This window comes from Nilaparvata lugens, chromosome 7 (assembly GCF_014356525.2).
Source record: "Nilaparvata lugens isolate BPH chromosome 7, ASM1435652v1, whole genome shotgun sequence".
Taxonomy (NCBI): Eukaryota; Metazoa; Arthropoda; class Insecta; order Hemiptera; family Delphacidae; genus Nilaparvata; species Nilaparvata lugens.
Window position 1 is genome coordinate 43959545 of NC_052510.1, and position 13711 is coordinate 43973255.

At 31.8% G+C, this 13711-nt stretch overlaps 1 protein-coding gene across 1 annotated transcript in view; it reads left to right on the forward strand.

Moving 5' to 3' along the window:
* The first annotated feature begins 4391 nt into the window (after positions 1–4391).
* Positions 4392–13711, forward strand: part of LOC111048024 (high affinity cationic amino acid transporter 1) — a 33078-nt gene continuing 23758 nt past the window's right edge. Inside the window, exons 1-7 of the mRNA XM_039432839.1 lie at positions 4392–4994; positions 7100–7337; positions 8429–8557; positions 11505–11660; positions 12359–12463; positions 12843–12986; positions 13447–13571. Coding sequence (XP_039288773.1) covers positions 7100–7337; positions 8429–8557; positions 11505–11660; positions 12359–12463; positions 12843–12986; positions 13447–13571 — 897 coding nt within the window. The 5' untranslated portion in view covers positions 4392–4994. The remainder of the gene's footprint in view (positions 4995–7099; positions 7338–8428; positions 8558–11504; positions 11661–12358; positions 12464–12842; positions 12987–13446; positions 13572–13711) is intronic.

Sequence of the window (13711 nt, forward strand, 5' to 3'; positions counted from 1 at the left end):
CTCTGTTATCAGTGTGTTACTGTGGATGGGTTTCAATTTCAATAATTTTGGAGTTGTATTATTCAATAGTTATATTGCCCTAAAGTGCAACAATAAAAATATTTTATAAAACCAAAAACACCTTTTTAATGTTTTTAAAGTATCGTTTTTCAATATGCCGCCATTTTATTTCTACAAAGGTTAGGGAGTTGAAATCCTCCCAGAATATTTTTAGAACCTACTTTGTAACTGTGAAAATTTAAAAAAGCTCGATGCATGAATGGGCACGTAATATAAAATGAAACGTGTAAACCTCTTCGTGGGACACCCGGTATATAGTAAGCCTGTACTGTAGTGAGATTACTTAGAACTGTCAGCATTATATGGTTCAATGGGAAGCATTGATATGGCATTGGGAAGCATTGAACCATTTGTAAATAGGAATGCTGACCGTTTGAAGTGAATCTCATTAAGTATATATTAAGCGTTTCTTATATTTAATAAAATTTTATTTGCCTATCTGGTTATTAAAAGCTCATTACCAAGATAAAAATGACGTAAGATTGTTGTCAAACAAAATAGACTAAATGGTTTTTATAAGTACTCATTAATGAATTGTAATTGTAAAATGCACTATGGCAGTTTACTCAAAGAGAAGTATTAATATGAACTTTCTCTCTATAATATTTAACTTTTCATAATTTATATGTTTTATACAATTTTATAATCTCTATTGATGAGCCACTCTGTGTCACTGTGTGGCATTGAGCCACTCACCGATAAATTATTGTAAAATGTTAGTAAATCTTCTATGACAGTTTCAGTGAAGAAAAGTAATCAGAATGATTATTTCTCCACAATATTTTATTCTTTTTCAGATAAATAAAATGCATGTAATTGTCCATACCGTGCTAAACTCAGATCCCCTAACTGAAACAATTCAATTGGTAAGTATTGCTAACTTAATTTTCAAATTAGAAAAAAATAAGCACCTGAGACAATTGGTAGGTATAAGATTTCGTTGAAAAAGCGCAATAGATTAAATAAATTATCAGTAAAAAGTGAACGGTACTAGGATGTGTATTGTGAGATATACTTTTAGCATTGGTTTCATAAATATATAGAGATTGAGTAATACCGGGTGTCCCACGAAGAGGCTTGCACGTTTAATTTTATATTACGTGCCCATTCTTGCACCGCCTTTTTTTAAATTTTACACAGTTTACAAAGTAGGATCTGAAAATATTCTGGGAAAATTTCAGCTCCCTAACCTGCGTAGAAACAAAATGGCGGCATATTGAAAATTTTACCAATTCGCTTACTACTTTCATGAGTTATTATCTTATTTGTTTACTACGTTGCAGTAGTATTGCCTCATTTGATGGTACCAGAAATGGATCAAGCAATCTTCCAACAAGATGGTGCTCCACCTTATTTCGCAAATCATGTTAAGCATATTACTAAATGACAAACTTCATGGCCTTTGGATTGGTCGTGGAAGTGATTTTTTAGATTGGCCACCCCGATCACCAGATTTAACTGGGGGTACTTGAAGGAAAAAGTTTATACCCATAAATTCAATAATGATGTGGAACTAAAAGGATCAATATAAGAGGAACTTCTCCGGATACCGCGGAGTCTCTTTGTAAGAGCTTACGAATCATTTCTTAAGCTCTGTTATCAGTGTGTTACTGTGGATGGGTTTCAATTTCAATAATTTTGGAGTTGTATTATTCAATAGTTATATTGCCCTAAAGTGCAACAATAAAAATATTTTATAAAACCAAAAACACCTTTTTAATGTTTTTAAAGTATCGTTTTTCAATATGCCGCCATTTTATTTCTACAAAGGTTAGGGAGTTGAAATCCTCCCAGAATATTTTTAGAACCTACTTTGTAACTGTGAAAATTTAAAAAAGCTCGATGCATGAATGGGCACGTAATATAAAATGAAACGTGCAAACCTCTTCGTGGGACACCCGGTATATAGTAAGCCCCCTGTACTGTAGTGAGATTACTTAAAACTGTCAGCATTATATGGTTCAATGGGAAGCATTGATTTGGCATTGGGAAGCATTGAACCATTTGTAAATAGGAATGCTGACCGTTTGAAGTGAATCTCATTAAGTATATATTAAGCGTTTCTTATATTTAATAAAATTTTATTTGCCTATCTGGTTATTAAAAGCTCATTACCAAGATAAAAATGACGTAAGATTGTTGTCAAACAAAATAGACTGAATGGTTTTTATAAGTACTTATTAATGAATTGTAATTGTAAAATGTACTATGGCAGTTCACTTGAAGAAAAGTATTAATATGAACTTTTTCTCTATAATATTTAACTTTTCATAATTTATATGTTTTATAAAATTTTATAATCTCTATTGATGAGCCACTCTGTGTCACTGTGTGGCATTGAGCCACTCACCGATAAATTATTGTAAAATGTTAGTAAATCTTCTATGACAGTTTCAGTGAAGAAAAGTAATCACAATGATTATTTCTCCACAATATTTTATTCTTTTTCAGATAAATAAAATGCATGTAATTGTCCATACCGTGCTCAACTCAGATCCCCTAACTGAAACAATTCAATTGGTAAGTATTGCTAACTTAATTTTCAAATTAGAAAAAAATAAGTACCTGAGACAATTGGTAGGTATAAGATTTCGTTGAAAAAGCGCAATAGATTAAATAAATTATCAGTAAAAAGTGAACGGTACAAGGATGTGTAATATATTGTGAGATATACTTTTAGCATTGGTTTCATAAATATATAGAGATTGAGTAAAATCCTTTCAAATGTTATCATGCTGAAGATTTCATTAAAGGCAACAGAATTGGAATTTGTTAACAGCTAATTTATTTGTCGATGGACGACAAAAAAATGTTTGCAGACAAAGTGTAATTACGTTATCTGTGGGTTCAGTCTCCTTCGATTACTATGAATTCCTCATTCATTTCTACTTAATTCCCTTGAACAAATCTTTTCACCAAAGTAATTTGAATGAAATGATAAGAATATAAATTCATTCGAACCTATACAAAGCTATTGCTGTGAATTAGCTTGGTTTAACTTTCTATTCTTTTCGAAAGTTATTTCATTCTCTGTTTCATTGCTGTTTTCAACAATGGAAACTAAGGTAATATTTTTTTATTCAATATATTTTGTTATAATGCTATTGAAATATTAAAAATATATTAAACAAATTAACAAATCACTATTTGCAGTTGGAGCATTTATCAGTTGAGCTGTTGCACAGTAAATTTTCATTTTCTGCTTGTGGATTTTTCAAAATTGATTACACTCTACTCAAAACGGTAAGTAGTGGAACCAAAATGATTGTGAAACATTACATTTCATACAAATTCAAAAACGTTCCCTCAAACAGCTATTTACATCAACAAAATATTGTATCACCCATTAATAAGCATCACCTTATATTCTCAAATATTAATTGAATTGTTTTTATACTCAGTTTTTCTCCACTATGAAGTAGCTCTTTTTCAATAAATTCTTATGATTGGCTGGCTATTTATCTAATATGTATTCAAAATTAGAAGCGATAACTGTATTTCAAGTAAAATAATCTGCATTAAAATACGATACTATCATCCTATTTTTTGAAATATAATAATTTGTTCATAACATTATCTTGTTTGTATGTTATACTCTCCTCAATGTTTGTTTTATCACATATTTAAAAACGACACTCAAAGCAACACAACTTTAAAAAAAGTAAAATGTCACTAGTAGCCTCAACTCTATATTTTTCAAAATCACTTTTTGCAAGTTGAATTCTGACAAGAAATATTCGAACTATTGTCAATTCACAGTAATTGTAATTCTATTGATTTAAAGTAAATTTACAGTTATAATAATTATATTAATGTATAGTCAATTTACAGTAATTCTAATTATATTAATTGATAGTCAATTTGGATTACTTGTAATTCTGTTAATTTATAGTCAATCTACGGTAATTATTACTCTACAACAGCAGTCAATAATTTATACTAAAACCAATATTATTCTACTTTGTTACAGGCATTCAGTACAGCAGTGACTTATCTTGTGATTCTGTTCCAATTCAGACTTTCTTCGAGTGCAAACGATAGTGGTAACAAGAGAAACTTACAATTACAGTAATTTTATCAAGAAAAGGATAGGGAAAAGTGAAATGTTGAGTGAGAGTAAAAATTTAAAGTTCAATATGTAAGTAAAATCAAGTTAAATGTAAAAAGGACTTTAAAAAAACTTGTTTGAAGCTAATCGTGAACTAATACCTGTAGCCTTTCAACTGTATTTCAATTACATTTTGAAGATAGTACTAGACACTCGATGTATCGACTTGTTAATGAAAGTTGGCTTGAATTAGCGTTAACAATAACAATAAAACTTGATAACTAATTCCTCGTGTGTCTATACAGATGCTTGTCAACACTTGATAGATAGGGTAACGCATTAAATATATTGTTTGTATCTTCAACTGAAGTGTCTCAATGTCATATCAGTTCGTTCTCAACAAGTTCGTTTTTTTAATCTCAGTGAGGACGTTTGTATTAATGTTTTAATGTCATAGATACATTATCAGCGGTAAAAAATTAATTACTTTCCTTTCTTGTCTATTGGCTCAAAGCGAATAATTTGTAGGATTAATCTGAGATATAGCCTATAGATTTCCAAATTCTTTGCTAAATTACACATTGTTCTCAATAAGAATCATAAAACTTTGTTGATGATTAGGATTCTGCAATAACTGAAGTGTAAAATATACGAAGAAAATAGTTATTTTTCAAATTGAGTCGGAGTTTCTAGATCATGAAAAAAACTAGTAAGAAATGATTGAAGATTCTGTAGTTATCTTCTTCTATGCAGTTCCACTCATCAAGAGAAGTTGATTTTTCCTATGACATTGTGTTCTTAAAAAGTGTTGATTTTTCAAATAGTATTGTTTTGTGACATTTTATAGTGGAAGTTTTTGGGTTGTTACCTGTTTTAGCTGTACAAGGTAAGTGAAACCATTAACATTTATATCAACTCATATTTCTAATTTTTCCTTTTTACATTTTTTTCTAAATTTGTTGAGAACTCAAAATAGAAAACAGTTAGTTTCGAATTTTTAATTAGTTCAGAGTCGTATAAATGATGTTCTTGGTATAAATTAATTGAGCCTATTTTTGTGATCACCATAGACTTACTCTTTTGGGTAGGCCTACTGTACATTATCACAATAAATTCTATCCAGATTTATAATTTTATTTAATAAACTTAATAAAGAGAAGGAACCATCAATTAAATTATATCTTATTATTAATGAATCTAGAGTTTCAAAAATATTCATAATCAACAGTCTCTTGAATTGACACTTCAGAAAATATGAAAATGCATTTTGATTGGTTTTTTCATTATAGATTTTATAACTACTATAAAATAATTGCTTCCTTTATCATTCTGTTTACTTCAAACCTATTATTGCTTATAAATGTGTACTTGAACTATCTATTCTGGGCATAAACGCTCCTATAATTTTTGTTGTTTTGCTGACGTTCTCCTTCAAATAAGTAGAAATTAATTTTCCAATACTGAAGGGTTATTCATTTTTATATGATGTTGGGCTGGTATCTTGTAGGATTTGTAAAATGGTTGCACCCATATTTTCTTTACAAAAAATTTGTTTCAAAAAATAGATTCTTTAACTCTAGATGCAAAAACGATTTAATACAGTAGCCTAATATAATTTATATAAATCTAGCAGAGTAGTATTTGTGAAAAAATTATTATTCTGTATTTAATCATATTAACTGAATAGTTTTAATGCAAATTCTGTCATTGTTCGAGAATCAGTTATCGAGTTGGTAAACTTGTAAATTTTGCGAATTAGCGTATGGTTACTTATCAGAAAGTAGAGTGCAAGTGTTTTTAGAGACTTCAATTGGTAAAATTTGATAAATAGAACTTGAAATGAAAGTAGGCCTAATATTTGAAGAGGGAATTGCACTAACGTAATCCACGTTGGATTATCCGGAAGATTTCATTGAGAGGCAACCTTCATTTAGAATTGAACTCTCCTTAAAAGGTGTTTCTAAATTTTCATACAGGCCTATACTGTATGTTCATATAGATAATAATATTATATTATATGTTCATAGAATTTTACTCATTTTAATCAAATACTTTTTCAATTTTCTTCAATGAATTTTTCCAGTAAATCGAACTGACTAAGATTATTATTTAACAACTTGTGAATTCAAGAGCCGCGGAGCCCTATCTCTGATGTTGAGCTACATAAATCAGTTATAAACCTTGAGCAAATTTATCATAAACTTATCATATAACTCAACTTATCGTCTAAGATAGCTTAGAGAATATGTTTCGAAGTATCCAAATAAATTAAGATCTACAAGATCAATCAAATGTTGATTTTGAAGATACAGTAATGCAGTAATTAAATGCTTTGTCACATACTTGTATGATGCCATTTTTCATGCATCCTGTTGAAGACCATAGATTCTACATGAAATTTGCAACAAAAAATAATGTCCTGTAAAATTTTCTTATATCGACCTTAGATACCATATATATATTGATTGTTAGGTTCTTTGAAAAACATCAATGACTAGAAAACTGTATGTCAAAACCGATTTCTCAGGATATGATTGGAAAGAGGAAGAAATTTCCAATAAGATTCACATAATTTTTCTCTTTGTTTGACGTGTTAACATTTTATGAGCGCTCAAAGTTGAAAAAATTACATTCGTTGAGTTCAAAGCCAAATTTTTAACATTTTAACAGATCAAATAGTTTAAAAACGTCAATCAAAGGAACAATTAATTTGAATCTCCTCTTACTCTTTTCTACCATATTCTTAGAATTAAATTTTGACTTACTTTTCTAGTTATTGACGTTTTTCTTTAAATATCGAACAATCGATACAACAGTATATCTCGAAAACTAAGCAAGTCAATATAAGAAAACTTTACAAGACATTATTTTTTGCAAATTTCATGTAGAATCTATATTCTCCGGCTGTTACACAGTTCGTTTGACTCTCTGTATAGATAACTTATTTATTCATTTTACATTCATTGGGATTTTAACTCTGATGTTGTGTAGATGCGTTCAGCACATCTGATACGAGTGCTGACGCGACGCAAGACCGACGACCGATGCGAAGACGCCGGGACGCCAAAGTTAGCACGCGTACTGGGTCTGTTCGACCTATGCGCCCTGGGCGTCGGCTCCACCCTGGGCGTCGGCGTCTATGTGCTGGCGGGCGCCGTCGCTAGGCATGACTCTGGTCCGGCCGTCACGCTTTCATTTCTCGTCGCAGCTATCGCGTCTGCGTTTGCCGGTATCACACCAATAACCACTCTTTATCTGTTATTTTCTATTTTTAATTATTTTTCTGCGCACTCACTCTCTCTCTCTCTCTCTCTTTATCTCTGATATACTTCTCTATCTCTATCTCCCTTTTTCTTTCAGAAAGATACTCTTTCTGAGAATGGACATCTAAAGGTCCAAACTTCACCGTTTCATGAGAAAACATTACAGTAATACCTCAATTTTCGCATATTCCATCATATTTCTCTGTTAAACGTTTTATATTATTGTGAAACGCTTCAGTCTATAATTCATCAAGTTATTTTACTCTTACTGGTAATTATTTTTAACGCTAGAACGTATAAGTTGAATTTTGTTTTGCTAAACACATGAATAAAGGAATCTGAATCTTTTTTAGAAATAGAGTGTAGTGTGTGAAAAATAGAATGATTACTTTAAAATAAGAAAAAGGCAGCATGGAATAATAAAACGTAATCTATAAAGAAATAAATGAAGCTTAAATAATTGGGCTTATTACTCTCCAACAATGCATCGTAAAAATGAATGCTCATCGTACGTTTGTGTAGCGTTAAATTATCTTTAATGCGATATACTTTTTCACTATTTCATTTTTCCCTACATTGTAATAGCAGCTCTAATGTGGGGGGGGGGGTGAAATTCCCAACTCTGCTACAAATGTCATCTTAGCGGTTCCTTACCTTTAACAGATGGGCTGGAGATGCGCACTTTTGCTATGTTTACCTCCTCTAGTCCAAATTGAGCTTCAAAGTCCGAAATTGTGTTCTAGACATTCGCCTCAAATTTAATTGTTGAATGATCAATTAATTGTTGCAAATTTTTTGAAACTATAGAGTTTTTGCAGACCCATGACAAACAGCTAGTTGACAATTCGATTTCGAAATATTTTTGACGACACTACAGTCTAATTTTTGAATAATAATTGAGTTAACTATTATCACTATAGTACTAGTTTTAAATAACTATTTTAAAAATTAGACTGTAGTGTCGTCAAAAATATTTCAAAATCGAACTATATGGGTATAATGTTCACAGACACAGAATAATGTTCAAAACTTGTATTAATTGTTCACTTTTGTTTAGGTGTATGTTATGCTGAGTTTGCAGCACGCGTGCCGAAAGCCGGTTCGGCGTATGTGTACAGCTATGTCAGTGTTGGTGAGCTCATTGCGTTCATCATCGGCTGGAACCTGGTGCTAGAGTACATCATAGGTAAGTAATGCATTCAAATCATTAATTTCAATATCGATATTTGAATAGAGTGTACTTCTAATCTTAGGAACCTGATCGTATAGTAGTAGTGTAATAGTAGTATTCTAGTGTGATCCATTTTAAACTGTCAGTATTAGTTGAGTAGGAATCGTCATTGATAGCTGACAGATAGGAATGAATGAAATAAAAATGATAAAATGAAAAATTTAAAATTAATCCTATTATGATGGATGAAAATTTTAAAATGAAATCAGAAATTTTAGATTGGCTATAAACCAGCAACAAGTGATTTTGGAGCTTTTAGATTTACTATCCAGCAGGCTCGCTTCGCTTGTCTTATCTGTCTAGCCAGGGGGCTCCACCCCCTGGATCTCCGACTGAATTATCCAAAAATAAGACCAACAGTCCGATTTTGGTCGTATCTTTGTCCTCATTTCAAAGTCCTTCAATGCAATATTTTCAATATTTTGTTCATTTATTCTCAAAAAAGTGATAAAAGGCAGAAAAACGCTGAAAACGCAGATTTTGGCCATATTTTTAGAAATTTGTTCAAATCAGTTCTTAGTGCGCGTCTAGAAGGGAAGAGGGCCAACTGAACATACCCTACTGAATAAGAAAGTTTTTGGTTCAATAACTAATTGCAAATTTTCATTCTGTTGTGAGTGTGTAGTTTACCATTTCGCTTTTTACTTTCCTTGCCCTATTACCATAGGTAAGGAAAGTATTGCTTTACAAAAAAAATTAAGGTACCCCAACTTCAAGTTTTCTATACGTTTCAAGGCCCCCTGTGTCCAAAAACATAATGTTTGGGTGTTGGTCTGTGTGTGTGTAGGTGTGTATGTCTGTGAACACAATAACTCCATTGACTCCGATTGACTTGAAATTTTAAACTTAGGTCCTTATACCATGAGGACCCGACAGTAAGAAATTCAAAAAAATTCAATTCAAGATGGCGGAAAAAATGGCGGATAATTACTAAAAAACCATGTTTTTCACGATTTTCTCAAAAACGGCTCTAACGATTTTCTTCAAATTCATACCATGGATAGCTATTTATAATCCCTATAAACTGACATGAGTCTCATTTCTGGGAAAATTGCAGGAGCTACGTAATATTCTTGAGAAAAATGGCGGATAATTACTAAAAAACCATGTTTTTCACGGTTTTCTCGAAAAAGGCTGTAACGATTTACTTCAAATTTATACCATGGATAGCTATTTATAAGCCCTATCAACTGACATGAGTCTCATTTCTGGGAAAATTGCAGGAGCTCTGTAATTTCCTTTAGAAAAATGGCGGATAGTTACTAAAAAACCATGTTTTTCACGATTTTCTCAAAAACGGCTCTAACGATTTTTTCCAAATCCATACCCTGTATAGTTATTTATTAGCTCTATCAACTGACATGAGTCTTTTTCCTGGGGTACTAATGGGGGGTCCACCCAATCCTTGAGAAATGGACTTTGTAACCTCCTTCTCGTGCATGAGGTAGGTAGGTAGAGCAGTTTTAATAATCTGGTGTGGTACACTCACACAACTTTCCTTGCTCATTGAACTATAAGCCTCATTATCAAACGAGAATAATTTAGGGGAATAACATAATGACGATTGACGGCAACATATTAGCAACTACGATCAGACTACTGTATATGTGTATTTATACAATTGTTTTCAGAGTACCGTACTTTTTCCTCTATGTTAATTGTGAAATTCGATGTTTTTTTTTTTGAAATTCGTCAAAAAAGCTGTTCTAAAGATGAAATATCTTGACTATGACTGTGTTCTTTTTATAAACTGCTCTACCTACCTACCTCATGCACGAGAAGGAGGTTACAAAGTCCATTTCTCAAGGATTGGGTGGACCCCCCATTAGTACCCCAGGAAAAAGACTCATGTCAGTTGATAGAGCTGATAAATAACTATACAGGGTATGGATTTGGAAAAAATCGTTAGAGCCGTTTTTGAGAAAATCGTGAAAAACATGGTTTTTTAGTAGTAACTGTCATTTTTCTCAAGAATATTACGGAGCTCCTGCAATTTTCTCAGAAATGAGACTCATGTCAGTTGATAGGGCTTATAAATAGCTATCCATGGTATAATTTGAAGAAAATCGTTAGAGCCGTTTTTGAGAAAACCGTGAAAAACATGGCTTTTTAGTCATTATCCGCCATTTTTGTCAAGAATATTACGGAGCTCCTGAAATTTTCCCAGAAATGAGACTCATGCCAGTTGATAGGGCTTATAGGGCTTAACCGTGAAAAACATGGTTTTTTAGTAATTATCCGCCATTTTTTCCGCCATCTTGAATTAAATTTTATTGAATTTCTTATTGGTATAAGGACCTTAAGTTTAAAATTACAAGTCAATCGGTTAATTAGGAATGGAGTTATTGTGTTCACAGACATACACACACACACACACACCACACACACACACACACACACACACACACACACACACACACACACACACACACACACACAACACACACACACACACACACACACACACAAACACACACAAATATGTTGCTGCCAATCGTCATTATGTTATTCCCCTAAATTATTCTCGTTTAAGAATGAGGCTTACAGTTCAATGAGCAAGGAAAGTTGTGTGAGTGTACCACACCAGATTTTTGGAGCTTGTATATGAAATATTGTTAGTGGAGCTGGCTTGAAGCGATAACCCTTTCATCAAGATAACCTGAAACACGTTGCTTATCCGTAATCTGTGCAATTGAAGACGGCTTTGAATGCTAGGACAATAACTTCCTATATTTTTGATAGAAGTAATGGGAGATTGCTTCAAATTAATGCCAATAGAATGAGGGTGATAAATTATTTTAGCAGTTGAATAATTATTCTCATATCTACGTGAATCTTAACAAAAATTCCAGTTCTAAGCTATAAATTATCATATAATTGAAGCATGTTAAATGATTGACAGGTACAGCCAGCGTAGCACGTGGCTTCAGCAACTATGTTGACAGCATTATGGGGAATGTGATGAGAGACACCCTCACCGAGTATCTTCCGTTGAACATGAGCTTCCTTTCTCCTTATCCGGACTTTCTGTCTTGCACTGTTGTACTGGTTCTATCATGTAAGTATTTTTTCACAAACAAATATCTACCTTTGGAAAGAAAATTTCCACATTGTCACTAGATTCACAATGTTTATTTGGGCTTCTAGTGACCAAAGTGCATATTTTTCTCTCTGAGAAACTGTCAGTCTGTGAGTAGACACATTTTTTTCGCATTTATAATTATATTAGCAGGTACATCGTGCTTTGCACTTCGGAAACTTGACAAACTAAAAACTTGTCGTACTGGAATCTTAAACAATTTAAAATAGGCCTATAACCATCCTCGGTAAATTAAGAATCTATACACAAAATTTCAAGTTAATCAGTCCAGTAGTTCAGACGTGATGATGCGTCATTAGTGAATTTGCTATCCACTACATATATACATCGATTCTTTACTTTATTATATTATATAGATTAAGCTAATGGCTTCATGCTAGTCTGCTTAAAATAAGAATGGCTTTTTAGTCATTTCAGGGTAAAATAACTAGAGAAAGTAATGCTTTATTTTTTTTCTACTCTAGAAGTTCAGATAACTATTACTCCCTAACTTTCATTGTGCTGTATATCGATATTACACGATATCAAATTATAATTTCATTGCATTATCTTTAAGTAATACATTTTATTGTAAACTATAAATATTAATATTGAATATTATTATTGCAGTAGTATTGACAATTTTGAAGCTAAAACGTATTTTTTGTATTTTTTAGTGCTCCTTGCCTGGGGTGTAAAGGAATCAACGTTGATGAATAATATTTTCACAATTGTGAATTTAATAACTGTGGTTACTGTGATAGTCTGTGGATCTATGAAAGGTGAGTGAGTCTATCTAATACTTAGCTAATTTATTTTTGATAAAAGATTGTTGACTTCGTAATGATGCATTTTATAAACTATCAATCAGAAATTGTAATAATGCACCTCTCGAATATTTATTTCATTAAGGTCCTGGCCGTAGAAATTGCGATCTGCCATCCTATAAATATCGACATCTATATCTTAGATATCTATAATATCACCCTAATGAGTTCTGATCGCAGATCGCTCTCTCTGTGGCCACGCCCTTTATTATTTATTTAAATTAAATATCGATTTTGGATTAATAGATATATCTATCATGAGTGTATTTTATATATCGAAATTGTGATGATGCTTATTTATAATTATTATTGTAAATTATTTCCGAACGTGCAGCGGACTTGAAAAACTGGAGTCTTCATGACGTTCCAGCCAAAGCTGGCAGTGGAGGCTTCATGCCTTTCGGCATATCTGGAGTGATGGCGGGCGCTGCCAAGTGTTTCTATGGATTTATTGGTTTTGACTGTGTCGCCACAACAGGTAATATACAAAAATGTTGATTCTACAGTGAAATTCATTCTAAACTTTCATCATTGATTAAATTGGAAGCAGTTATTTCATCCATTGGGAATGCTGAAAGTTTAAAGTGAAATCCACTAAAATATAAAATTATTTTTAGAATTTTACCGTCATAATTGGTTAGATTAGTTTGGAAATTTTGAAAGTAGTTGATTGTAATGAGATATTCAATTACTGAAACATGATTTGTTTACTATTTTGAACCATTTCATTGGAAGTTTACTTCAGTTTTATACTCCAATTTATTGATTTTTACTATATTTGATCTACTTGAATTTGATTTATTATAAATAAATTTCTTCTAATAATAAACTTGATTTCCTATATGTTTTGTGATTAAAGCTTCATTCTGACTTGAAAAGGTTTTTTCATTGAATAATTTATTACTATATCCATCACTAATTATTATTTATTTTTTCAGCTGAAGAAGCAAAAAATCCTCAACGAAATATTCCGTTGTCTATCATATTTTCTCTGATTATCATATTTCTCTCATATTTTGGAATAGCAACTGTACTGACCATGATGTATCCATATTATTTACAGGTATGTATCAAATACATTAATCAATATTGAAGTTTTCAGATGAAAAAAAAAACTTAATTCACTTCATACTACAATTTTTATGACACATATCAAATTGAAAATATCAAGTGCATTCCTCATTAGTCTAATAAATCTTAGTG